Source organism: Arachis hypogaea, chromosome 14 (genome assembly GCF_003086295.3).
Source record: "Arachis hypogaea cultivar Tifrunner chromosome 14, arahy.Tifrunner.gnm2.J5K5, whole genome shotgun sequence".
Taxonomy (NCBI): domain Eukaryota; kingdom Viridiplantae; phylum Streptophyta; class Magnoliopsida; order Fabales; family Fabaceae; genus Arachis; species Arachis hypogaea.
Window position 1 is genome coordinate 134,806,821 of NC_092049.1, and position 27,382 is coordinate 134,834,202.

General features: G+C 35.8%; 1 protein-coding gene and 1 long non-coding RNA gene across 2 annotated transcripts; both read left to right on the forward strand.

Annotated features, from left to right (window-relative positions):
- Positions 1-8,834: 8,834 nt before the first annotated feature.
- LOC112744371 (subtilisin-like protease Glyma18g48580) lies at positions 8,835-24,471 on the forward strand. Its single transcript, XM_025793980.3, has 10 exons — positions 8,835-9,040; positions 9,234-9,343; positions 12,569-12,666; positions 12,997-13,152; positions 13,231-13,904; positions 13,979-14,073; positions 14,317-14,571; positions 14,812-14,944; positions 15,023-15,239; positions 23,738-24,471. The coding sequence occupies exons 1-10, from the start codon at positions 8,963-8,965 to the stop codon at positions 24,280-24,282; spliced, it is 2,361 nt and encodes a 786-aa protein (XP_025649765.1). The 5' UTR covers positions 8,835-8,962; the 3' UTR covers positions 24,283-24,471.
- Positions 24,472-26,258: 1,787 nt separating this feature from the next.
- On the forward strand, positions 26,259-27,203 carry LOC140178370 (uncharacterized). Its single transcript, XR_011871452.1, has 3 exons — positions 26,259-26,388; positions 26,507-26,717; positions 26,838-27,203. It is a non-coding gene; the product is annotated as an uncharacterized lncRNA (long non-coding RNA).
- Positions 27,204-27,382: the final 179 nt, after the last annotated feature.

The window sequence follows — 27,382 nt, forward strand, 5'->3', positions numbered from 1 at the left end:
GATTAATTGGAGACACTTGAATTATCAAACTCCTTGTGATTTATAATTGTTATCTTTGCTGATTGATTTGGATCTCTCTAAAGCTAGTCTTTCCATAGGAATTGACTAAGACCAGAGGAATCAAATTGATTCATCCACTTAACTTACCTTCATAGTTAGAGGTTAACAAGGTGGGAGCAAAATCCAATTCTCATCACAATTGATAAGGATAACTAGGATAGGACGTCCAGTTTTCATACCTTGCCAAGAGATTTTCTAATTATTAATTTATTATTTTTCTCGTCATTTAAAGTTACTTGTCCCTTATCTCAAAAATCCAAAAATATATTTTTCCATAACCAATAATAAATCATACCTCCCTGCAATTCCTTGAGAAGACGACCCGAGGTTTCAATACTTCGGTTATCAATTTTATTGGTTTGCTTAGTGACAAACAAAACTTTTGTACGAAAGGATTCTCTGTTGGTTTAGAAAATATACTTACAACGTGATTATATTTGTGAATTTCTTTACTAGCAGAAATCCGATTGCCAAAATGGCACCGTTGCCTGGGAATTGCAAGCGTGTGCCTTATTATTGGTTATTGTAAATATTTTTCTTGGTTGTTTTCTTCGTTTTGATCTAAAAAATTTTAAGTTTGGTGTCATTTTATTGTTTTTCTCTTTCCTCATTAAATTCAAAAATATATTTTCTCTTTATTTTAATTGATTTTTTCAAAAATTACAAAAAAAAAATTCAGATTTTTATTTTAAAATTTTTATCTTATCTTATCTTAGTTTTAAATTTCAAAATTCAAATCTTTTTCAAAAATCATATCTTTTTGAAAATCTTATCTTATCTTATTTCAAAAATCAAATTTCAAATTTCAATATTTAAATTTCAAAATTCAAAATTCAAAATTCAAATTTCAAAATTTAAATTTAAAATTTTAAAAATCAAACCTCTTCAAAATTTAAACCTTTTTCAAATTTTTATCTTATATTGTTGTCAGTGTTTCTAGTTTTAGGAGTTTATTTTCATTAATTTTTATTAATTTTTGTCTTTAATTGCTACTATGAGTTCTCACCCCTCTGGCTTTAAGTTTGGTTCTAATGTTGTTGAAAGGAATGGAAGCTATAACAGGAACATGCATCAAGGTCAAAGCAATCAAAGATGGAAGGAGTCACAAGGATCTGATCAACCCTTTCGGCAACAACACCTCCAAGATACCATGGACCACGACCATTCCACAATGCATGTCAAGGCAATAGTTATGGTGGACCCTTTCGTGACAAACCACCTCCACCAAATTACTATGGTCAAGAACCATTCCGAGGTGCGTACAAAGATGATAGATATGGTGGACTCCCTTGTAGTTACCAACAAGTCCCATGATATGCCTATGAACCACCCCCACAACATACCTTTGAACCACCAAACTCACAAGCCCCTTTACACCATTCACCTCCATATGACCCTATATCCACCCCAACCTCCACTGGATGACAACACCCTTGGTGTTATTCACCAAGGGCAAACAAAGCTTCATACCAATACACTTGCCTCTATCACTAGTCTCACCTCTACTCTTCAAGAACTTATATCCCGCATTGACCAACCCTCTACCTCCAATATTCAACCCTCAAGATCTAGTGCACTTCCTTTTCAACCACATAATAATCTCTCCATCCCATCACCACCCTCCATGAAAGAGCACCCACATCCATCAATCCAAGAGCAAGATGATCCCAATTATGCTATTGATATGAATCATCTTCACAAATCCATACTTCATAAGAAGCTAGAGGAGGACCAAAATATGGAGATAGGAGAGACCCTTGAAGATGAAGAAACAATTGAAAGGAATTGTCATGGAAAGGAAATCATCAAGGATGAGTACGATTTTATACTAAAACAACTGGACAAAGCAGTAATTATTGAAGAGAAAGAAGTGGTTGAAGATTTAGGAGATGCAGAACCTCCATGGGAAAGTCCAGTCATAGAACCTCCTTCCAAGATGTTTGAATTTGATGCCAAAAAGGGTGTACAACCTCCAAGGCATATCATGGTTGAAGACTTTGAAGGGGATGATCAAGAGATGGATTCAATCATTGATGAATTCTTATCTACAGTTGAATCATCTCCCATTGGACTTGACATGGAGATTAAAGAAGAAGAAGTACAACCTCCCAAGCCCTTGGTGAACAATGAAGAAGAGATCAAATTGGAAGAAAGCTACCAAGAGGAAGAGGTTGAAATTGAAGAAGCTTGCAAGGAGGTGGAAGTTGTCAAGGAAGAACTCAAGGGAATGGAGCTGGAAATCACCTTGCCAATGCTGTTGGAGACCTCTCCCCCAAAGCCATCACCATCCATTCCTTCATTCAATTGGGTAAATCTTTCATCTCTAAGCTTAATAAGCTCACTTTAATATGCTTTACTTGAGACAGATGGTCAGCTTAGAGCTCTTTGTGGCTTTAAGAGTAAGAGGGAGATGGCTAGTGGTTGGCAACACAATCCTAGGTTCATTGTGGTAGGAAGCTCACGGCTGAATTATCATGGTTGGAAGAATACTAAATTGAATGGGTCTAGGAAGTTGTTTGGCCAATTTAGTGAGAATTCAGATTGCTTTCCACCTGGTTGGAACAATAATGATCAATAAGAAGACGGGTGTAAAAGCAAAGTTTGGGACCCCGGAATTCATTCTGGCAATCAACACTCTTGGGGCCTTGTCACTTGCTTCAACTTGCTTGAAGACTTTCTACACCTAGTTTGGGATCCCGGAGGATATTGGAATTACAAACATTGGTGGGGATTCCTGGATCAGTACAAGCACAAACCACCATGACAAGGAGCTCATCAAATGTCCAACTTAAGGACTATAACTAAAAGTGCTAGGTGGGAGACAACCCACCATGGTATATTCGTTCCTTTTTATTCTTAATCTTATTTTATTTTATTTTTACTAGTGTTCATTCATAATTTCTGCATATTCACCTGCATTCTGTATTTGCATATGCATATTGCATTAAAAAAAAAAACACACACACACACACACGCGCACGCGACGCGTAAGCGTCGCTGACGCGTCCGCGTCACAAGTGCGTTGGGAAGAAAAAAAAATTGAACAGAAAGTCACGCGAGAGCGTGGCTGGAGGCGTGCCTTAGACACAAACATGCCCACGCGTCTGCGTCAACCACGCGAACGCGTGCCCCTAAAAATCAACGTAAAAGAGGTGTATGGCAGCAAGTTATGATGGAGTGGGGCTGGAATGATGTTAGAAGCAAGCCCTATCACGTGAATGCGTCACCCACGCGTGTGCGTCATTTTCAAAATATGACCATTCACGCGATCGCGTGAATGACGCCCCCGCGTCACCCTAAATTTTGGCAATATGCGTTTGAAACAGAGAGTTGCGCGAACGCGAGGCTGCCCTCGCGCCACTAGCACAAATCAAGTCACGCGTCCACGTGACCGACGCGACCGCGTCACTTGAAAATATCGCAACTCACGCGAACGCATGACCCACGCGTCCGCGTCGCATGCGACGCACAGCTTATCCAGATCAGCGCCAGATATCTTATCTTTTCTTTCCCAATCCTAATTCTTTCTTCTCCCTTCTTTCTTCTTTATTCCTTCTTACTTTTTTAACTTTCTTCTTTCCTTTTTTTTCTTTCATTATTGCATTAATTTATGTTTCCTTCTACTTTATTTTTCTTTGAGTTTCATTATCCATGGTTTCTTTTTATCTTCTTACTCTTGTATTCTCATATTGGTGTTGGAATTTTATTTGGATATTACCTTACTATACTAAAGCTTGTGGATATTATGAGAAGTGATTTGAAAATTGATATTTTAATTTGGCTCTCATATACATTTGGATTATATTATTTTTATTCCTACTTTAACTTGCTCACCAAGTGTTTGTGAAAAAGCCTATGGCATCTTGAACTCTATTTTGTTTTATTCTTTTACTTGAATGCCTCTTCTTCACAATACTTGTGCTCCACATGTATTTGAGACTATTATTCACAATTGTCATAATTACATATGCTCTTTTAATTGGCACATTTATTACTCGATGCTTGAATTATGCTTCTCATGCCTTTGCTTGCATGCTTTTAAACCTCTTGCATCTAGTTGCTCTAATATGCCTTCATTGACTTCAATTGATGTCCTAGTTGCATGTAGTCGCGACCATGTATTTAAGACATTATCCTTTACCTTGGCATCGATTATCACTTGAACCTTCCTCCTCCCGGTTCTAGCTATTTGAATTACATGTCCCTTTCCTTTCCCCCTCTTTCAGGATGGCCACCAAGAAGGGTAAAGAGAAAGCCTCTACAAAGACACCGGCCAAGAGCAGAACAAAAAGAGCACCAGCTGACAAACCACAACCCCCGCCCACCTACACAGCTTTACATGCATCGAAGACGGTGCAATCTTTAAGTGTGGGGAGGTCGATACCGATCTCCATCGGTTAGTTATTTTCTTCTCAACACCAATATATTACTTTATTTGTTAGTTCATTATTGCATTTGCATGTTTAACTGCATGTTTGTTTGATTTTATACATATTCTACTTGATTGAAAAATAATAAGTTTCTTTTTAAGACCATATTTTTGAAAATTTTCACTAATTTAAATCAAAATTTTTGTGTTAAACTTGTTTGAAGATTGTAAATTGGAACGTGAATTATAGCTAAGAACACACAAACCTGTGAGAATTGAGCCTAATTACATGGTTACATTATTTAACCATAATATTTTATTCTTGTGTGTTTTCTTCCCTATGATTGCAATCTTTACTTTGTTCCATTCTATATGTCCAATATTTAGTGTATTTACATGCTTGCATATGATTGAGGCCATTATTTGATTATTAGCTCACTTATTCCAAATAGCCTACCTTTCAATTACCTTTGTTAGCCACTTTGAGCCTATTAATCCCCATTTGTTCTATATTTTACCACATCACTAGCCTTAAGCGAAAAAATAATTAATTATCCCAATTGAATCTTTGGTTAGCTTAAGTTAGAGATTGTGTATCAATTAAGTATGGGAAACTGTGGAAACTTGGGTTGATGAAATGGTGCTGTGTTACTTTGATAAAATATTCAGAATTTGGGTACCTACTCATGTGAGACCAAAAAAAAAATTTTCATGTGCATTGATAAGTTATGTTTATTTTTCTATTTAAAAAAAAGAGAGAAAATAAAAAAAATAATAAAAAATTCAAAAATATTCAATAAATAAGTAAATAAATAAGGGGATAAAATTACCCCAAATGCAAAGTTAAGTTAATGAAAAGATCAATGCATATGTGATAAAATTAAAGAAAAGTTGATACATGAGTATGATATGAAAAAAATGGAAAATTTTGGTAGCTAGGCATGATTTTAGAAGTACATAGAGTGTGTGTATAGGTGAAGAGCTTAGGTTAATTAAAGATTCATATTATAGCTCACTTGGCCATACATATATCCTCACCCTTACCTTAGCCCCATTACAACCCTGAAAAGACCTCATGATGTTTGCATTGGTACATTAAATATTTGTTGATTGGTTAGATGAAGAACAAAGTTTAGAAAGCATGATTAGAGAAGAGTGGAGTAATTAACCCTAGACACTTGAGAGAATTAGAGTGACATACACTACCAGTGAGGGTTCAATGCTTGATTTTATGTTCCCTGCTTTCATGAGCTATCTTCTTACAAGTTTACTTGTCTTTTATTATATGATTAGAATTATTGGAATTTGATTTATGTCTATCTTAAAGAACTTATTTACTTTTAACCAAGTAGACAAACTCATATAGTTGCATTCATACATAGGTTGTATTGCATTGCATGAGTCTTACCTTTCCCTACTCATTCACTTTATAGCTTCTCTTGAGCTTAGCATGAGGACATGCTAATGTTTAAGTGTGGGGAGGTTTATAAACCACTATTTCATGGTTTATCTTGTACTCAATTGAGTGGTTTTTATCAACTACTCTTTACCCACTTATTCATACTAATTGCATGTTTTACATTTTCTTTCCTGATTTTGTGCTATGATTGAAAACATATTTCCTAGGCCTTAAAATTACTAACTTTAATCCTCTGTTATTACCATTCGATGCCGTGATATGTGTGTTAAGTGATTTCAGAGATTACAAGGCAGGAATGGCTCAGAGGATAGAAAGGAAGCATGCAACAGTGGAAGGAATACAAGAAACTGAAGGAACTGCTAAGCTGTCCAGCCTGACCTCTTCGCACTCAAACGGTCATAACTTGAGCTACAGAGGTCCAAATGACGCAGTTCCAGTTGCGTTGGAAAGTAACATCCGGGGCTTCGAAATGATATATAATTTGCTATAGTGAACGTACAGCTAGATGACGCGAACGCGTGCTCCACGCGGATGCATCGCAGTGACGAAAAACCAGCGTGGCAGATTTCGCAATCAGCGGTTTCTGGGCTGTTTTTGACCCAGTTTTCGGCCCAAAAAATACAGCTTAGAGGCTATAAAGTGGGATAATCCATCCATTCATCAAGCAACAATTCATACAACAAATAATTCATAATTTTAGGATTAGATGTAGTTTTTAGAGAGAGAGGCTCTCTCCTCTCTCTTAGGGTTTAGGATTAGGATTTCTCTTAGTTTATGGTTATTTCTTCAATCACAGGTTCAATGCTCCTTTTATTTATTTTCCCAATTTAATTTATGAATTTCCATGTTAGATTTGATTTCTTTTATTAATGCAATTTGAGGTATTTCAAATCTATGATTTTTACTTAGCTTTTTATATTCTTGGCTTTAATTGATGAATTGATTAATTGGAGACACTTGAGTTATCAAACTCCTTGTGATTGATAATTGTTATCTTTGCTAATTGATTTGGATCTCTCTAAAGCTAGTCTTTCCATAGGAATTGACTAGGACCAGAGGAATCAAATTGATTCATCCACTTAACTTACCTTCATAGTTAGAGGTTAACAAGGTGGGAGCAAAATCTAATTCTCATCACAATTGATAAGGATAACTAGGATAGGACGTCCAGTTTTCATACCTTGCCAAGAGATTTTCTAATTATTAATTTATTAATTTTCTCGTCATTTAAAGTTACTTGTCCCTTATCTCAAAAACCCAAAAATATATTTTTCCATAACCAATAATAAATCATACCTCCCTACAATTCCTTGAGAAGACGACCCGATGTTTCAATACTTCGGTTATTAATTTTATTGGGTTTGCTTTAGTGACAAACAAAACTTTTGTACGAAAGGATTCTCTGTTGGTTTAGAAACTATACTTACAACGTGATTATATTTGTGAATTTCTTTACTAGCAGAAATCCGATCGCCATCGTCCAAAGACCAACATTCTTCATTATGTGTACATAAATTCTGGCCCGACAATTTAACCCAGCTGAAGGATTTGTCTTCAAAGTTGGAGATATCTTTGATTTCCACCTCCCCTCTCTAGAGCATACAATTAGTTGATTCTTAATCTTGTCTCCGTCCCGAGTCATGTTCCTGATTTTGGTAGAAAAACCGGCAAGTTTGGAATAATGTTTGTAGAACTTTGCAGCTTCTTCTAGTGTCTTGAAAATCATTCCCACCTTTGGGACAAATTTTTCATCCACAACACAGCTGGTCTGCACGGTGAACCGAAATCTTAATTACGGTGAAACAATTATATGGTGCTAAGGGATGAAAACAGAACATATTGGTCTAATTTTTGTTAGACTCCTTTCTGCGTACCGAACCGAAAACATGAACGTGATGAACCACTTCTTTAGTACTTACCGAACCGAAAAGTGACTCAAATTTACTCAGAGTTACTCACAGTTACTGAGACTCACAATTACTCACAGTTACATATTATCAATTGAATTGAATTCAATTCAGATGTAGATCACCTCAGTCCATTCATTTCACTTCAAATAAAGTTAGCAATTTCATTCGATTAAATTCAATACAGAATTCAATAATCCAAACCTCATTAAATTGATGCGTTTCAGAAGAATCATCCAAATTGCAGTTATTCAAGTGATTTGAAGTTGATTCATTCATTGTTTCAATTCAAAAGTGCAGATCGAAGAAGAAAACAAAGAAGATGAACGACGAAGCTAATTGCGTTGAATCAATCCAGAAGAAGAAGAAGAAAGAGGTTTATGTTGTATGAGAAGGTTTACATTGAGAAACGTTGATAAAGCAAAATAAGGATTCGTTATATAGGTTATAAGTGGCGCGTGTAAAACAAACAGGGGTGTGAGGGCGTGGAGTGAAAGTTACATGGATACCATGCATCCATGTAACTTTTACATGGATGTAGAGTTTTTTCGAACTAAATTTTGAATCAGTCTAAATTAATTTTTTTTTATAAAAAATTATTACAATAATTTTATTATAGAAAAAGACTAAAATACTCCTATTATATATATAAGAACCCTAAATCCTAATCCTATAATAACAGAAAAAAGAAAAGGTTAGAATTTAAGATTTTTAAAATAATAATAATAATAATAATATTTTAATTATTTTTTATAATAAAAATATTATAATTATTTTTTATTAAAAATATTAATTTAAATCGGTTCAAAGTATAATTTACTAATTTCTTAAATAAATCAATTTATCTAATTTATTTTTAATAAAAATAACACAATTTAATTAATTATATATATTAAATTTTATCTTTATATCTTTATGAGTGACTCCCGTGAAAATTAGGTACGACCACCGAACAATTTGTTTCCTGTAGTTTTCCTTTTTAATATTAGTGAACTCTTGAACTCTGTTACTTTATGTATACATTAAATTTTTTTTTTTTATCTTACTATATGAGTTTTTCCTTTAACAAATTAAAACTGACCCTTTTTAAAATAAACTTAAAACAACCCAAAAGTACTAAAGTAGTAGCTATATAAGGACAGGAGACCCCATATGCTATATATAAGTATACTTGCCAAGTAATTTCCAAAGACTACTTGTGAAAACATGGGCAACTTCAGGTTTATAGTTTCAACATTTCTTCTTTTCGTTCTCTTGCCGGAAGCTGTTCATGGCAGCAAAAAGGCAAGCTGTTTCTTTTATTGCTTAATGCTTAGTAATTTCGAAGAATTCTCATACTTGGAAATTGTGGCCTTGATTTTTTTGCTCGCTGTTTTCCTGAACTTCCCCACATTGCTTTCTAATTTTCTTTGGTCCTGGCTTTATTACTGGATCGCATTTCACAATTGATGATCTTCTCTCGCTCTCTGTTTTACAGTGCTACATTGTATACTTGGGAGCACATACTCATGGTCCAAGCCCCACTTCAGTAGACTTTGAAGCTGCCACATATTCTCATTACGATTTGCTATCTTCAGTTCTCGAAAGGTATAAATAATTTTAGTTTTCAAGTGAATGATATAGTCCTCCTAAAAAAATTATAAAATAAATTACTAAAATAGTACCCAAAAATTTATATTACTAACAAAAGTAACTCTAAAAAATATGAACAAGAAATATGAGCAATACTTACATACAGAACAAATATATACATAGCATACAAAAAGTGTTGGCATCATATTATTGGTGATAAAAGTATATTTTATAAAAAAAAAAAAGGTGATGAAACGCATAAATTATCATTCATTCTTGCTCTCTCTATATCACTGCACAGTTTCATTGTGTATGAAAGTAGACACCATTAAATATATATGAATAGTGTTATATGGCTGCTAGTAAATATTATTATTAGTTAATACGATAATAATTTAAGGTTTTATATATAAGAAATATATATTTTGTACTTATATTTATTAGAATTTATACACATGTATATGATTAAATACAATTTACATCTATATTTTTTCAAAATTTATACATATGAATTGATAAAATTTATTTATTAAAAATAATTTAATATTTATACTAGTTAAATGATGACAAAAAAATACTAAAAATTGTTACTTCTTAAGAATTTCTCAATATATATTTTTAAAATGATTTTAAAGATGAGATTTGATGCCATTTTTTTGTATAAATTATTAGAAAAATAAGATTTTTTTATTCTTAAAATTTGATAATTTTTTGTTAAATAATATTATTTTTAAAATTATTATAAATGACCACATTTTTTATAAAAAAATTTTAAACATTAAATTTTGTTCTGATTTTTTGTGTACACTTTTTTAATAATTAATTAACACAAATCCAAATAAAATACATAAATTATTTGTTAAATATGTTGCCACTTATAAAAAAATATAGTATTTATTGATTTTTTTTATTAAATTTTTTGGTCCATATAGGTTTTATGTAATTTAAATTGATCCTCATTTAATTGTCTTAATGTTTTAAAATAGGTGGAAACTCAGGTAAAGTCGACTTCAAGTTGCTGTTAGATAATTTGACTGATTTAACTAAATTTTCATCTAACAACTCTCATATATCAACTTCATATGAAGTCGTCTTCACCTAAGTTTTTATCTTCAAAATAACCTCTTTAGTTACTCTCTTATGCATAAATATCGTTGAATTATAATTCCCATCCCACGAACTTTCTTTTCCCATTTCCTTTACTTCATTCTTTTATTTTTTTTGAATTACATAAATTTCAAAATAAAAAAATCTGTTAATAAACTATAAATAAAAAGGAATATTTAAAACACTAACTGGGCGAAAGCTAGTGCACTCCAGACAAAGTAGGGAGTGTAGCATTCTTTAAAAGTTAACCTACTATCAAAAGTGATCAGGTAAATTAAATTTATTTATTATTGTTATTTTTTTTTGTCATGGACTGAACAAACAAACCGACACTAACAAAAAAAACGAATTCGCTCGTTTAACACAAGACTATCTTTACACCAGAAAAGTACTCAGAAAAAATTGATCGAATTCTTCCACTATTGTTCTGCCTAGGCATAGATTTTGACGCTCTTGAACTCACCCCATTTCACTTCTACCATAAATTGACCTTCAAAGCCCAAAGAATTGTTGCCATAGAAAAGAAAGACGCTGGCTAACTCTAAATGTAAAACTGATTCTGTAGAAGAACCTGGTTTCCATGAAGGCGCCATGATTCTCAGATGACGATGCAGTCAGTTACAACAAGTATATTATTTTTTATTTCAAATTATTCTCAACGTGTACGTAATAGAATGAAAAATTAAAATACAATTATATTTAAACAATTATTTGTATTATTTTTTTATTAATTTATTCAAAAAATAATTAAATTTTGAAGCTAATTGGTATAAAATATTACGGATATAAAACTAAAAAAAAATTTATTTGTATAAGAATGAGTCTAATAAATAATTATTCTATTTAATATATAATTAAGAGTATTTCTTTCTTTGTCAACGAGTTATAGTTCAAATGACATAGTCTCTATATTCACCTAAGAGTTGGTAAAAAAAAAGAATACTTCTTTTTTTTATTAACTTTTTTAAACATTAATTATTTATTTTACATACAATATAGAAATAAATGAATATAATATTTATTGAGTAGACGCAATTACGTAAAAAAATTTTATTGTCATAGTATTTGAACCAAAGAAAAGAAAGTATTATTTTAAGAAAAATTAATAATATATTTTTAATAATATTCTTAATACAAAATAATAAATTTTAAATATTTTTTTAAATAATATATATTAACTAAAATGATATAATTATCCCAAATAATATATTATAAATATAGTAAAATGACATATTTCAATAAAAAAATTGTTAATAAAAATTATATGAATTTTTGTTTCACACAAAATAAAATTATTATATGTTTGTTTGCTTTTTACGTTGTATATATCTTTTTTCAATTAAATTAATATAATACAAAATTTTTTATCATTTTATTCATATTTAATGTTTTAATTTTGTTTCTCACAAAAAAAATTATATATATATATATATATATATATATATATATATATATAACACAAAATTTTTTATCATTATGTTTATATTTAATATTATAATTTTATTTCACACAAAACAAAATTTAGTTAAATTTTAATATTATATACATAATATATATTTAATATTATTTTTTAAGATTCTAATATATCTTTTTTTTTTAGATTTAGTACATGAATTTTTAACTTATTTTTTATGTATTATTTATTTTAATTATAAAGTCCAATAATTTTTTTTTGTACAGACATATTGTTTTTAATATTTCTATACTATTTTTTTATTTTGAACTTCAGTCCAATATCTGAGACTTACAAAAAAAATCTAAAACTTGTAAAAAAATGTTTAACCTGAATAACAGGTAACCTTCTTAAATCCAAACCATTCAAATAAAATATAATAAATAAAGAGTTCAGATTTAATGAATTCACAAGGTGTGCAGCACTCCATACTTAGCAAGGAGCGTTTAAGGATGAGCCCACTAACTGAGATATTTCTGAATTTTGTATTTAGAATAAATATATGAACTATAATAAGTAACTTTTTGATACATGTACTACAAAAGAAAAATAATGATTTAAGTAAAGTACTTTTGAAGAGTGATAACTATTATTCGAAAAGAAATATTTTTTTATAATATTTGAATTGAACACTTATTCTTACTGAGTTCACATAACGAAATTGATTTAATTTGTCACAGCCATGAGAAAGCCAAAGAAGCCATGGTATACTCGTATAATAAACACATCAATGGCTTTGCCGCGATGCTTGAGAAGGAAGAAGCAGCACATATTGCAAGTGAGAATGATTTCGTCGTTATCCTCATAATATCTGCTAATATAATATCATAGTGTTTTTTTTATTCTTTTTTTTTCGCTAACCCTGCTATGCAATAATTATTTAACCGATAATACAATGTCAAACTAAAATTAGGGTTTGAACATATAAAGAACACATGCTAAGGATATTATTAATAGAAATTTTTAAATTTTTTATTTGAATAAATACACAATAAATATATTAAAAATTAAACGTTGCATTTTTTTAATGATATTAATTTGTGTTTTTTTGACACATATTATCTAAATCTTTAAAATTATAAGTTAACCCAATGTTTCCCGGGCACAGAAAACCCGAGTGTGGTGTCTGTGTTCTTGAGCAAAGAGCACAAATTGCATACGACCCGGTCGTGGGAATTTCTGGGACTAAACAGAAATGGAGGGAACTCAGCATGGCAAAAGGGAAGATTCGGTGAAAATACAATCATTGCTAACATTGACACAGGTAAGTGTGCACAAGTGTAACTAACTAACTAACACACAACATATCCAAATTGTTTCACTGTGATTTCGCCTTGAACAGGAGTTTGGCCGGAATCGAGGAGTTTCAGTGACAAGGGATATGGCCCCGTTCCACCAAAATGGCGTGGAGAAAATGTGTGTGAGATAAGCAAAGTTGGCGGTTCCCGAAAAAATGTTTGCAACAGGAAGCTAATTGGAGCAAGATTCTTTGCCGATGGTTTTGAGGCGTATAACGGCAAGCTTAACTCAAAGCTACGTACAGCACGTGACTTTGTAGGGCACGGTACCCACACACTATCAATTGCAGGTGGGAATTTTGTTTCAGGGGCACATGTATTTGCGGTTGGGAATGGAACTGCAAAGGGTGGATCTCCAAGAGCCAGAGTTGCAGCATACAAAGTGTGTTGGTCTCTAACTGATTCGGCCGATTGCTATGGTGCGGACGTTTTGGCGGCAATAGACCAAGCCATAAGTGATGGTGTTGATATCATCTCCCTCTCTCTTGCTGGCGGCCAGCATGTAGTCCACCCTGACGATATATTCTCCGATGTGGTATCCATAGGGGCCTTCCATGCCACCGCTAGCAACATACTATTAGTTGCCTCAGCAGGAAATGATGGACCCGCACATGGAACTGTTGTCAATGTGGCTCCATGGGTCTTTACAGTTGCTGCTAGCACCATTGATAGGGACTTTAGCAGTACCGTTACTTTCTCTGACAACCGACAAGTCACGGTATATATATTCTACGCATCTAAATTAAAAAATATTTTTTAAAAGCTTATATATGTTTTCCCAATTCTTTCTAGGGAGGCAGTCTTTTCATAGACTTGCCGCCAAACCAGGCCTTCCGTCTGTTACTCTCTACTGATGGTAAAGTTGCCAATGCGTCCGTTAGAGATGCGTAAGTACAAGCTATATCTTAAGGTTTATTTGTTGGAAAAGTCTAGGGTTCAGCAACTTTATTAAATTTTGGTCAACATGTAATTAACAAAAGAAAAGTGAAGTGAGTAATCTCACACTATTAAAATCATCATAGATAACTATTTGATGGCTACAATCACAAAAGTTGTTAACCCCTAGTACTTCTCTTGTTTGTTAATTATTGGTCCGATATATGTCTGCATGCGTGTTGTTTCTTGTGCAGCCAATTTTGTAGACGAGGAACACTTGATCCAGCAAAAGTGAGGGGCAAAATAGTAGAATGCTATAGAGAAAATAGCATAAAATCAGTGTCTGAGGGTGAGGAAGCTCTAAGAGCTGGTGCAAAGGGAATCATCGTGCGCAACCAAAAGAACCAGGGGAATACAGTTCTTGCTGAGCCCCAGGTTTTCTCAGGTGTGAACACCGAAAGTGGAGAAGTAGGTGGAAGTCCAGATTCAAGACATGTCATAACTGCCACGTAAATTATTCACCCTAGTTCCGTCCCTTTATTATCATTATTATCCGCAATATTAGAGTGATAATAATTTAATATTATTTTATTCAATTTAATATTTATTGTATGCAAAATTATTCAGTGATAATAAAAAATATCAAATAAAATAATTTTGAATTATTTATTTAAATTAACTAATTAAGTAATAATTTCCCGTAGCCACAAGCAAGTACGCTAACTATACTTTTTCTATTTTTATTCCAGGGGTCCCGTAACGCCTACTACCAGCACAATAAGACTGTCTCCGGCTAAAACAGTCTATGGAAGAAAGCCAGCTCCAGTTATGGCTGCGTTCTCCTCAAGAGGGCCCAATGAAATTCAGCCATCCATACTTAAGGTTTACTACAAGTAATAATACTTAGTTTTTTTTTTTAATCTAAAATAATGCATATATTGATACTGGTTTTGGTTTTAGCCTGATGTGAGTGCACCTGGAGTGAGCATACTGGCTGCCTATTCTCTATTTGCAAGTGTATCTAACTTATTGACAGACAATCGTCGGGGATTTCCATTCAATGTAATGCAAGGAACTTCTATGTCTTGCCCCCATGTTGCTGGTATTGCTGGACTTCTCAAAACTCGTCATCCAAATTGGAGTCCTGCAGCTATTAAATCAGCAATTATGACTACTGGTAACGTATATCTCCTTAATTATCACCTTAAATAATTTTTTAATTTGACTACAGTATCACGCCTTACATGATCACCATTAGTGGTAAGTACACAGTAAAATTATGCTTGATAGTGTGTTTTCCTAAGGTTTTATACTTGTATTTAGATTTTAGAGCTTAGACAGTATAAGACAGAAATATAACAGACAGAGAAATATAAAATGAGTAAATTAACAAAATGGTACTAAAAAATTTACGTTGCTGATAAAAAAAAAATATATAGGAAGACAACAAGAATATTAAACGATGTGAACAATGAATATATCAGATGTTTAATTTACTAGGTGTGCAAATGATTATCGTAATGTTAAGATTCAGGAGATAATTTGGGGTAAATTATTTTTTTACTTTACTAGGTCAATTCTAGAGTCCATTATTATTCACATTGTTTATAAAAGTTATTGTCTACCTAGCAAAATCGAAAAACAAAAAGATTCTAACAACAAAATAAGTCCCGAAAAGATTTAAAAACGCGACAAAAAATTAAATATTAAATATATATTTTAAAAAATAATTTTAGAGATCAGATTTTGATACAAATTTTTGTAATTATTATTTATTATTAGAAAAATGTGATAATTTTATGTCACGTGATTTTTTGTTAAACTTTTTTTATTGTGAATAACTATATTTTTAGAAAAATAAAAATAAATATCTAGATATCAACTTTTGTTCTAATTTTTGTGTGCACCTTCTAAATATTTATTCAAATGTTACCACAAAAATTTAGATAAAATGGATAAGTTGTTTGCTAAATATAAAAGTTTTTTTTTTGTCACTTATAAAAAATATAATAATTATTAGTTATTTTTGTCTCATTTTCAAATCATTCAAGGTTGTTTTGTCGATAATATCTTTTATGAATTTTTTGTTAGTGACTGTATTTTTCGAGTACCAAATTAATAGTTAACCCAAATAAAATTATTATTTCTAATATTATAATATTTATGAATTAAAATGATATTAGTAAAATTTTAGTCCTTTTTTTAAATTATTTAATTTGTTACTTTTACTCCTTTTTAGGTGAAAATCTCCTTTTTGGTATTACTTAGTCTATATCCTAACCTCCTTTTAAGCTATGAAACTGAAAGTTCATTATCTTGAAAAAGAAAAAGTAGCTCCAAGCTATTTTTTGAAAGTGGTAGATTATTATTACCCACAACACCATTTTTTCATCAACTTGCCAACTTTTTAAAATGTCAAAAAATAATATACTATAAATAAAACAAGTATAATAGCCTATGTCCTGTAAAAATAGGGTGACAATAGAGAGGGTAGGGGAGAATTTTTGCTCTATCCGACTCCATTCTGCCGTACAACAATCTGCATAAAATTCGTCTCACTTCTACCTGCGAATAGTAAAATGTTGAACCCTAACTCACCCCGCCCCTATAATTATTAAACTCCAATAAATAAAATTAAATTTCAAATTTTATATAACCATCATCACATACATAATATAAATTAAAATAAAAATTTAAATATGATACAATATTATTAATAATTTATTAATTATTTTATATATATTATACATATTATATATTAACATTATATATTATATATATATCGGGGCGGGTAGAGACGGGTATTACCTAAATCCGATCCCCTCCTTCCAAAAATTCGTCCCGCTAAAAATCTGATCCGGTGCGAGATGGGTGATTACCTGCTCCAAACGAGTAGGGATGGGATAGATACCCACAAGTTTGGATAGTGTTGCGATCCCTATGTAAAAGTCATTTTAACAGTTGGTTAAACACTTAAACCAATATATATTGTATTCCACTTTTATTAACAATATTGTCTCATGGCATTATTAATATATGCATTACATAGAACATACAATAATATAAAATATATAAGTTAATAAAACAGGAGGGATAGCGCACGGTGGGGGAACAAAGGGCAGGGTAGGTATAGTGCTTCAACCAGATTGGAGAAGGACCCGAGAGTTTGGAATCGTGAGGAGTACGTGTGCCTGGAACGGGATTCGTTGAGTGTGTTTGTGGACAGATTACCATGTGACATTTCGAAACGGGAGTTATTTGATAAGTTTTCTTGGACGGGGAGGATAAACGATATCTATCTTTCTAGGAAGATGAGGAATGAAGTTGTTTACCTGTTCGCGTTCATAAGGTACACCACAAAGGGGGGAGCTCTGAAAGCGATTGCGGAGATGAATCACTTGCGAATAAGGGGATCGGAGATCTTTGTAGGGGAAGCCAAATATAGGAGAGACGAGTCAAAGGGGCGGGGAGCTACTGTTGAGGGGATGGCTGGGAGTCGGATTCAGCCCAAGCAGCAGGGAGTCAATGTTGGCAAAGAGATGCGTGCAGGGGAACTAGTGTCATCTGAGCACAGGAGTCATGGGGTTGGTCGGATGCCTTTAGTCATTTCAGCCCCTACACCTGCAGCGGAGCCACTTTTGGTGGAGAAGAGGGGATTGGAGATATCTGCATCACAGGATAACTTAGAATGGCTGAATCGGAGTGTCGTTGGGAGTGCAACGAGAGCATTCAATGTTCGATCCTTAAGCGAATCCGTCCGGAAGGTTTGGCCGCAAGTTGTCAAAATCTGCGATATGGGGAGATATAAGGCTCTGTTGATCTTCGATAGTGTCCAGAGTGCAGAGGAGGTGCTGAAAAGCTCTGTCGATGGGATCCCGCAGATTTTTCATCAAGTCTGCCGTTGGAAGGAACGGGAACGCTGTGACAAGAGAAGGGTGTGGCTTACGTGTTATGGAGTTCCGCTGCATGTTTAGACGGTAGAGACTTTCTGTGCAATTGGGGGCCAGTGGGGAGAAGTTATTGAGGTAGATGCGGCAACACGCTCAGCCACATCGTTCTGGGCTGGACGTGTGTTAGTTGATACGTGGAGGTTAGAGACTATATCTGACAGCCTCCGGTTAACTGTTGGGTCGGGTGGCTTCGACGTTCATGTAACGGAGTTGGGTGCGGATGCGTGGGAACCGTCGGGAGACTTGGCACAGGATGCTGTGGCCCAACATCAAGCGAATAAAATTGATCGGCCGGACTGTCGACGCACTTCTAGCACGGTGGCGGGACGGGACACGACAGCCGAATTGATGGCCATGCCGTGTAGGATGGAGGAGATCCAGGAGGGTAGAGCGGTAATTCAGCCTGAGATCTTGAATGAATGGGGAAATAATTTTTTGAATTTGAAAGTTGCAACAGAAAGGAGTGCGGATTTTTCTCCTAGAATGGTAATGGCTAATCCTGGTGCAGTAACGGTAGTACATGACCAGATGCAGATTGGGAATGGAAAAACAAGCACGGTGCAGGGAGGGATGATGGCACATGGGTCGGGCAGGGAGTGTTATTGGGATGGGGCCCAAATGGAGTCATCCAAAAAAAGGTAACTAACTGGGAACAAAACACACAAGGCCCAAATGTTGAGGTCAATGAGGGATTAGAAGTGGGCCTAAGTACTGGGCCTCAGATGGAAATGCATGAAGGCAATGGGAAGGGGGCCTTGCGGGCGGGTCGGGTTGGTGAAAACACGCCCGTGGAACGCTGCTGTGTGGAGAGCAGTAGGGTTGATGGCACTAACGGCGCTACCAGGGTGGGACGCAGAAGGCCGACTTGCGACCTTCGGGCCTCAGCGCCTACGACGGCCAAGGGGGGTTTGAGTGACGGGCCGATGGTGGTGACGAATGGTGACGCAGTGGTGGGTTTGGCGGAAGGGGAACCGGTGCCGGGCAGGACTCGGTCTGATGGCGGTGGGGCTAGGATGGACTCGCGGGGTCTGGCAACGGATCCTTTGGCCAGGACGAGTAGAAGGGTGGGGCTCGGGGCCGCCCAGCCTGGAAGTCAAGCAACGTGATCGGAGGTGGACTCAGGGGAGACCGAAGCGGGAAACTTGTTGGTAAAGGACGGTGGCTTGGTGGTGGTGCTATCTCAGGGAGAAACGGCGTCGGGGGTGGCTGCTGGTGGCGCGGGTACAGGCGGCCGGGGGGCCGGGGCTTGCGGTCAGATGGTGGGGGACGGGCTCCGCCTGGGAAACCCACGGGTGGAAATAATTTTGCATGGGGGTGAGCCAGGGAACCCAAACCGGGGGGAGAGGCTTGTGGGAAGGCTGATGCCACAGGGGACTCCAAGGGGGCAGTAGATCCAGCATCGGGGACTGCAGGGAATCACTGGGTGGAATTGACGAATGAAATTTCTGTGGCTGGGAATGAAGCCATACAAGACATGTCTGATAATAATAGAAGGGAAGCTGAAATGATGGAAAACCGGGAAGCTTGGAAGCTTGCTGTGGAATCTGGAGCCGAGCAGTATGATGAGGAAGATGACATCATGGCAATACTCCAGGCTCAGAACGAGGCACTGGCGGAGAAGAAAAGGTTGGCTAAGCAGAAGGAGAAAACACGGCGGAGTAGACCGAAAACTCAGAAAAAGGTGTGTGGAAATGTTTCAAAATGATTTTTAGTTCCTGGAATATTAGGGGGTTGGCGGGAGTGGGTAAATTAAGCATGATAAAGAATTTTCGTAGGAAATTTAAGGTAAATATGTTAGGATTGATAGAGACAAAACAAGAAGTTGTGACAACCTTTGATGTAGTGCAATTGTGGGGTGCTGATGCTGTCAAATGGGAGTATATTGGGTCGACTGGTGCTTCTGGAGGGCTATTATTGATGTGGGATGAGACAGTATTTCAGTTGAATAATTGCTATAAGGGGAGTCGGTGGTTGTGTGTGGAGGGTGTGTTGCTTCGGAATAACTTTCCTTGTGCTTTCTGTCTGGTTTATGGCCCACATGAGAGGGGGGCAAAGCTTGCTACATGGGAAGAATTGAGTTTCCTATTTGGAATGTGTCAGGTTCCGTTTTGCTATCTGGGGGATTTCAATGAGATAACCCAGGTAGAGGATAGGAAGGGCGCTGATTCTTTGACGGTGACTGCCGCGGAGTTTACATCATGGATACATGATATGGAGTTAGTGGACTTGGCAATCACTGACCGGTTGTTCACTTGGTTCAGAGGGCAGTCCTGCAGTCGTATTGATAGGGTTCTGGTGAGTTTGGAGTGGCTAGATATGTTTCCGGAAACTAGGCTGCGGGGTGGACCAAGAGGGTTATCTGACCATTGTCCGTTGATCTTGGAGGTCTATCAGTTGAGAGGGGGGCCAAGGCCGTTTCGAAGTTTAGATTCTTGGTTCACGCATGCTGGATTTCTAAAGATGGTAAAAGAAGAGTGGAGAGCTCTAGGCGACCGGCAGTTCATGGAAAAATTGAAGGCTTTGACAAGTCCATTGAGCAGTTGGCATAAAAAGAACTTTGGGGATGTGGATAAAAGGATTACACAGATTGAGGATGAAATTAAAAAAGTGGATGATATGACAAGCTCTGGAGTGGATGATGGGACTGTTGAAGCTAGGAGAAAGGCGCTTGTGAGCTGTTGTAAAAAATGGTACATACGTCAGGAATTACACTGGAAGCAGATGTCAAGGTCTCGCCATGCAAAGGAGATGGATAAAAACACACGCTACTTCCACACCCTGGCCTCTTCGCGAAGGAGATCCAATCGGATTGATGCTTTAATGGTTAATGGGAGATTGGTTAGGAATCAAGCAAGGATAAAAATTGCTATACGAGATTTCTACAAGGACTTGTACCATCAGGAGCCGTCACCGAATATTGGGTTTAGGGATGGGCTAGTAACGCGGATTATTGAGGAAGAGGCAAGAGAGCTAGAGCTGATGCCAACACCTGCAGAAATAAAGGAGGCAGTTTGGGATTGTGAGTCAACAAAGGCTCCGGGCAGCGATGGATATAATATGAACTTTATAAAGAAGTGCTGGCAAGAATTAGGTGGCGAATTCACTGGAGCGGTGTCAGGTTTCTTCCAGTCCGGTAAACTGCCTAGTGAGTCGAATGTCACTTGGGTGGCGCTGGCACCAAAGTTTACTGGTGCGAGAGAAATAAAGGATCTAAGGCCAATTAGTATGGTGGGGTGTGTCTATAAGGTAATTTCTAAGGTGCTGGTTCAGAGAATGAGGAGGGTAATGCCGGATCTTGTGGGTGAGACTCAAAGCGCGTTCGTGAAGGGCAGGAAAATACATGATGGAGCTTTGATTGCCTGTGAGACTGTGCACTGGTTGAAATCAAGGAAAAGGAGCTCCGCAATAATCAAGCTAGATTTCCAGAAGGCTTATGATAGAGTCAAGTGGGCCTTTGTGGATATTGTGTTACAGAAGATGGGGTTTGGTCAGAGATGGAGGGGCTGGGTCAGGGAATGTGTTTGCTCTGCCTCTATGTCGGTTCTTATCAATGGATCACCGTCGAAGCCATTTAAAATGGAGAGGGGGTTGAGACAAGGAGATCCGCTATCACCCTTCCTGTTTGTTCTAGTCGTGGATGTCCTACATAGGATGATTGGCGAGGCAGTAAGGAACGGACGCATCTCTCCGTTGTTGGTTGGGAAGGATCGTATTGAGTTGTCTCACTTACAGTTTGCAGATGATACTATTCTATTCTGCCCACCTGAAGAGGCGACCATTAGGAATTATCAGCGACTGCTACGATGTTTTGAACTGATGTCTGGCCTGAGCATAAATTTTGAGAAGTCCAACATTATCCCTGTCAACTGTGATAGGCTGTGGGTCAGCAGGATGTGTCGGTTATTGGGATGTATGGAGGCGTCTCTACCGATAAGATATCTGGGCATTCCCTTGGGTGAAAATCCGAAAAGATTGAAGACGTGGAAACCAGTAATTGACAAGGTTGAGGGGAAGCTGAGTTTGTGGAAAGCGAAGACTCTGAACAAGGCAGGCAAGTTGGTCCTAATTAAGTCGGTGCTTAGTAGCCTCCCTATTTACTACCTCAGCTTATACAAGATGCCAAAGGCAGTGGCTGAGAAGCTGATTTCATTACAACGACAGTTCTTGTGGAGTTCAGATGGGGGGAGGCAAGGGTTACCCCTTGTAAAATGGGAAGTTATTATGGCTCCAAAGAAAGCAGGTGGACTGGGAGTTGGGGATGCAGTTATTCGAAATTCTGCGTTGCTATTCAAGTGGTGGTGGAGGTTCTCAAGAGAAGATTGCCCACTTTGGAAGAAGGTGGTTTGCTCATGTACCAATATGGATCCTGCGGTAATGCTGCGTGACCAGCCTGTGCCCATCCGAGGAGGTCCTTGGAAGGATATCTGTCAGCTTCAGGTCTGTGAGCCGAGACTGCGAGAAAAGATGATAAGTGGTTTGTCCAGGGTGCTCGGGAATGGCAGAACAATCCGCTTTTGGGAGGACAGCTGGTTGCCTAACGGGACGTTGAAAGATAAGTTTCCTAGACTTTTCTCGGTTTCAGCCCTTACCGGCGCCTATGTAGGAGATTGTGGGTTTTGGGATGGCTTGGACTGGATTTGGAGCTTTCAGTGGAGAAAAGAGTTGTTTCAGTGGGAGTTGGATCTGGTAGGACAACTTCATGAGACATTACAGTCAGCTAAGCCTACAAATGAAAGAGAGGATACGGTGATTTGGAAATTTGATAACACAGGTGTTTATTCAACGAACTCTTTTACACAGATGATGCAAGCGGAAGCCCTTCCGGCTGAAGTTACAAGTTATAGTTTCACGCGGGCCATTTGGAAAGGGTTTGTCCCTCCAAGGATCGAGCTCTTGTCTTGGTTTGTGCTGATTGGAAGGGTGAATACTAAGGACCGGTTGTGTAGACTACGTGTTATTGATCAGCATGATACGCTGTGTGTGTTGTGCTCTAAGTCTGAGGAAACTGGGTTCCATTTGTTTCTTGGTTGTGATATCACCTGGCAGGTGTGGTGTGCTTGGCTGCATGCGTTTGGTAGGAGTTGGTGCCCTCCCGGTAATCTTAAGGAACACTTCGAAAGCTGGATAAACATGGCAATATGGAAGGTGGAGAGAAAGAGGTGGTTCCTTGGGTTCTTTGCTGTTATCTGGACAATCTGGTTAGAAAGGAATAGCAGGCTGTTTCGAAATCACAGTTCAAGTATGCGGGAAATTATAAACAAGTCATTTGCGGCTGCAGAGGAATGGATTGGCAGTGAACCCTTTGGTTGTTGACACAATGTCGAAGTTAATAAGGCGTTGTGTGTAATTTATGTTTTCATGAACCATGTGGCATTGTACCTGCTCCACTCTATTGTGTTGAGCTCCCTTTAATTCAAAAAAAAAAACAGGTGTAGTTAATACCATGAAAATACTTGGGCAAGTTCAATTCAATAAACAATTCTGTTTTCTCCTCGATATCCTTCATCATACAAACTCTATTACTAACCTTGTATATATGTGTTTTGAAAAATACATACAATGGCAAAACTGAAATCATAAATTGCATCGGGTGACAATTAAATGAGATAATTTCTTTATCTATCGGCATATATAGTAGATAATATAGATAAAAACATAAAAGTATTTGATGCTTTTACATATACAAAGATTTATTAACCAACTTAAGTATGCGTGTGTTTTTCAGCAACCACACGGGACAACACTAACAGGCCGATTCGAGATGCATCTGATGAGAAGCTAGCAACACCCTTTGCTTATGGTTCTGGACATGTTCAACCCAATCTTGCAATAGAGCCAGGACTTGTTTACGATCTACACCTCAATGATTATCTGAACTTCTTATGTGCATCTGGATACGATCAACAACTCATTTCAGCACTAAATTTCGACAGAACATTCACTTGTAAAGGAACTCACAGCATAAATGATTTGAACTACCCTTCAATCACGTTGCCAAATTTAAGGTTGAGTCCAATAACAGTTACTCGTACACTCACCAACGTAGGTCCCCCGGGCACATATAATGCAACTGCCAAACTGGATGGATGCGAAATTACTGTTGTGCCCAATTCCCTCACTTTCATTAAATTAAATGAACAGAAGACATTCCAAGTTACTCTACAGGCATCGAGTGTAATTCATCAATATAACTATCAGTTCGGAGAATTGCTATGGACAGATGGAAAACACACAGTTAGGAGTCCTATTGTAGTCCAACGCCGCAACTGAAGTTAAATATATATCTTCTTTTCAAATAGCTAGCTAGCTAGCATGTGTTGTGTGCTATACTGCTATGTAATAATTTAGTACTGTATGTACCTCATGTATCTGCTGTGCAGCCTTCTTGTACTGTTATCTCTGAGTTTTCAGTCTAAAAGCTCAAATTGATTGTTAGTATATGAGAATTACTCTTTAAAAGTCTGTTGAACTTAGTTAACAAAAAAAATTTAAATGTGTTTTATTATTTAATAGAAAAAGAATATTAAAATTTTTTATAATAATAAAATTTTTAATTAATTAAAAATTATTAAAAACAAAAAATAATTATTTTTTTTTTCATTCTCTTTTTTCTTCTGGTGTTTTATAACATTTTTTTTTTGTTATTATTTTTTAAAGATGGATGGTGATCAAATAAAAAATTATGAGAAAATGGGAAAATAAAAAAATAGGGAAGAGAAATTTGGAAAAATACATTCACTGAAATTTGTTAAGTTATCCGAAAAAAAAAATAGTTAATCTGCTAATGGCTAATGGCTAATGTTTGTTCCTTTCAGAGTAGGGTGAATTGTGAAGCGCATGAGAATAATGATTCGGTGAATATGCTACTATTATCCATTAGACAGACAATTATATTTTAAGAGTGTTGTTAAAATTAATTTTTTTTATTATTTGAAATTATTTTTTTATTATTTTAAAATTAAAAATATTAATAAATAATAAAAAATTAATTTTAATTTTAATAGTATTACCAAAATTACACAATCACTCTAACCATTAAAAAGATAATAATAGTTATTATATATGTGCCTTGTTAAAATATGATATATTGGTGGAAAAACAAGAAATTGACTATTACCTTAACTAAAATTGTTATTTATACACTAAAATTAGTAATTAATATATTTTATATAAATACATGTGTGATTTAATTTATTTTCAATATGTATTTATATTTCATTATATATTTTATACTGTAACTAATTTTGGTGACAAATTTTAGTGTATACGTAGCCTAATTCTACCTTAATTAAAATGACAAGTTATATATATATATATATGCCACGGATTTCTTACTCCTAATTTCATATAGGAGTATGATTCACCATCAGTAAAATATTTACAAAATAAACTCCGTTTCTTTATTTTTGAAAGAATTAATATTTAAACATTTGCCCTCTGCGTTTTTTTGTTTTACACATTCTTCCTGTTTCTTTTAATCTGAGGAGGAGAGTCCAAAGCTCTGCTAGGGCTTTTGCCCTTCTGCATCCCATCAACGTCGCTCGTTCCTTGGTCCTCCCCTCCGCGGTAGCTCGCTCTCTGATCCTCTCTCTGCGTCGTGGTCGTTCTCTAATCCTCTCCATTCGCGGGATTGCTCGTTCTCCCCTGTATCGTGTTTGTTCTCTGATTGTCGACGTCGCAACAAGCTGCCGCCGCCGCCGCTACACTCGGGTCCACCACTTCATTATTTTCTGTCGCCTGCCTCTCTGTTCCTCTTCTTCACCAGCGACTATGATCTCTATCCTTCTCCCTCCACCTTTTCCTCTGCGACCTATTAAGGTTCCATTTTGTTTTTATTTTTATTGTACTTTATTTTCTTTTCTATCAAAAAATTTTATGTGAATTTGAATGTTCTTCGTTTGCCAGAGTATTGAATGTTATTTTGATTTCAAAAGAATTTGATAATAAACCAATAAAAAGTTTCAAATGGATTAGGAGTCTTTGATTATACTTGAATGATTGAATTTGATTGTTGTGAATTGGTTGGTAGTAACTCTTTTGATTTCGAATTGAATAAGGCTCCTACTTTTTTGTGGAAGTAGGACAATGATTTTGAAGAACTAAAATACAATACATGGTGTCTTGTATGATGGGGACATTTGGGTTAGTATGAGTTAACCAAACATTTTCCCTTATCAATTAGTTTCACTTTCTATACTCAAATATTTCAGGCTTCAAAGTTCATGTTCTCTTTTCTTATTCTATAGTTATGTTGCACTGGAGTATGCATGCATTGGAATGCTGACTAAGAAGAGTGATGTTTATAGCTTTGGGATACTTATTATGGAAATAATTACCGGCAGAAGTCCTGTTGATTATAGTAAATCCCAAGGAGAGGTTAGAGGCTATAACCAATAATAGTATACAGTTTTGGTTTTAATCTTCTTACACTGTTCTATGCTGATTAGTTTCTCTCTTTTTCTGTTTTTCTAACTAGAATTTGGTATATTTGCAGGTTAATTTAATTGAGTGGTTGAAAGTTATGGTTGGCAATAGAAAATCAGAGGAACTCATTGATCCGAAACTTCCTGAAAAGCCGTCTTCAAAGGCTCTTAAGCTTTGCTCTGTTGGTTGCTCTTAAATGTGTTGATCCAGATGCCACAAAGAAACCTAAAATCGGACACATAATCCACATGCTTGAGACCGACGAGATCCTATTCGGTGATGTATGTTCTTTCCCTTTCTTGAACTCTGTATTATACATAACTGAAGAGCAAAAGCAAGATGATTCAGCATTGCTATAATCTGATTCTCATTTATCACTATTTTATCATTCTTTCTTGTAGGAACGGAGGACTGGAGGAGAATCGTTGCGATCCGTGGCAATTATCATCATGAGCAAAAAGACTCTAGCAGGGATAGAAAGCGAATAGGTGGAAAGATCAATGATCGAAGTGAAGATAATAATAGCAGTAAAAATCTTGTCCATCCCACTAGGTTGAGATGATAGTTGTTAAATAGTAAATGTAGCTATGTATTTATTATTTTTTGTTTTAGTAGTTTGCCTATATTAATTTCTACCTCAATTTGGACAACATGCAATGAGTGTATTTTTGCTGCATAATTTTCCCTCCCACCACAATTTGGGATTCATTGTATACTCATTCATTATTACTAAAAATCAAAATTTTGATATTGTCCTTCTGATTTATAAGACAAAAGTAGCTCAAGTGTTTTATAAAAAGTAATAATATTTTCAGGTTGCTCAAACTGTAGTATCAAACTACCGTTGTCTCATTCTGGTCCCATCATAACTTATGGCCCCATCATAAATTAAGTGCTTGTCATTTTGTGAGTGTAGTTGTTATGAGCACTAAACCTCCCAATGTGA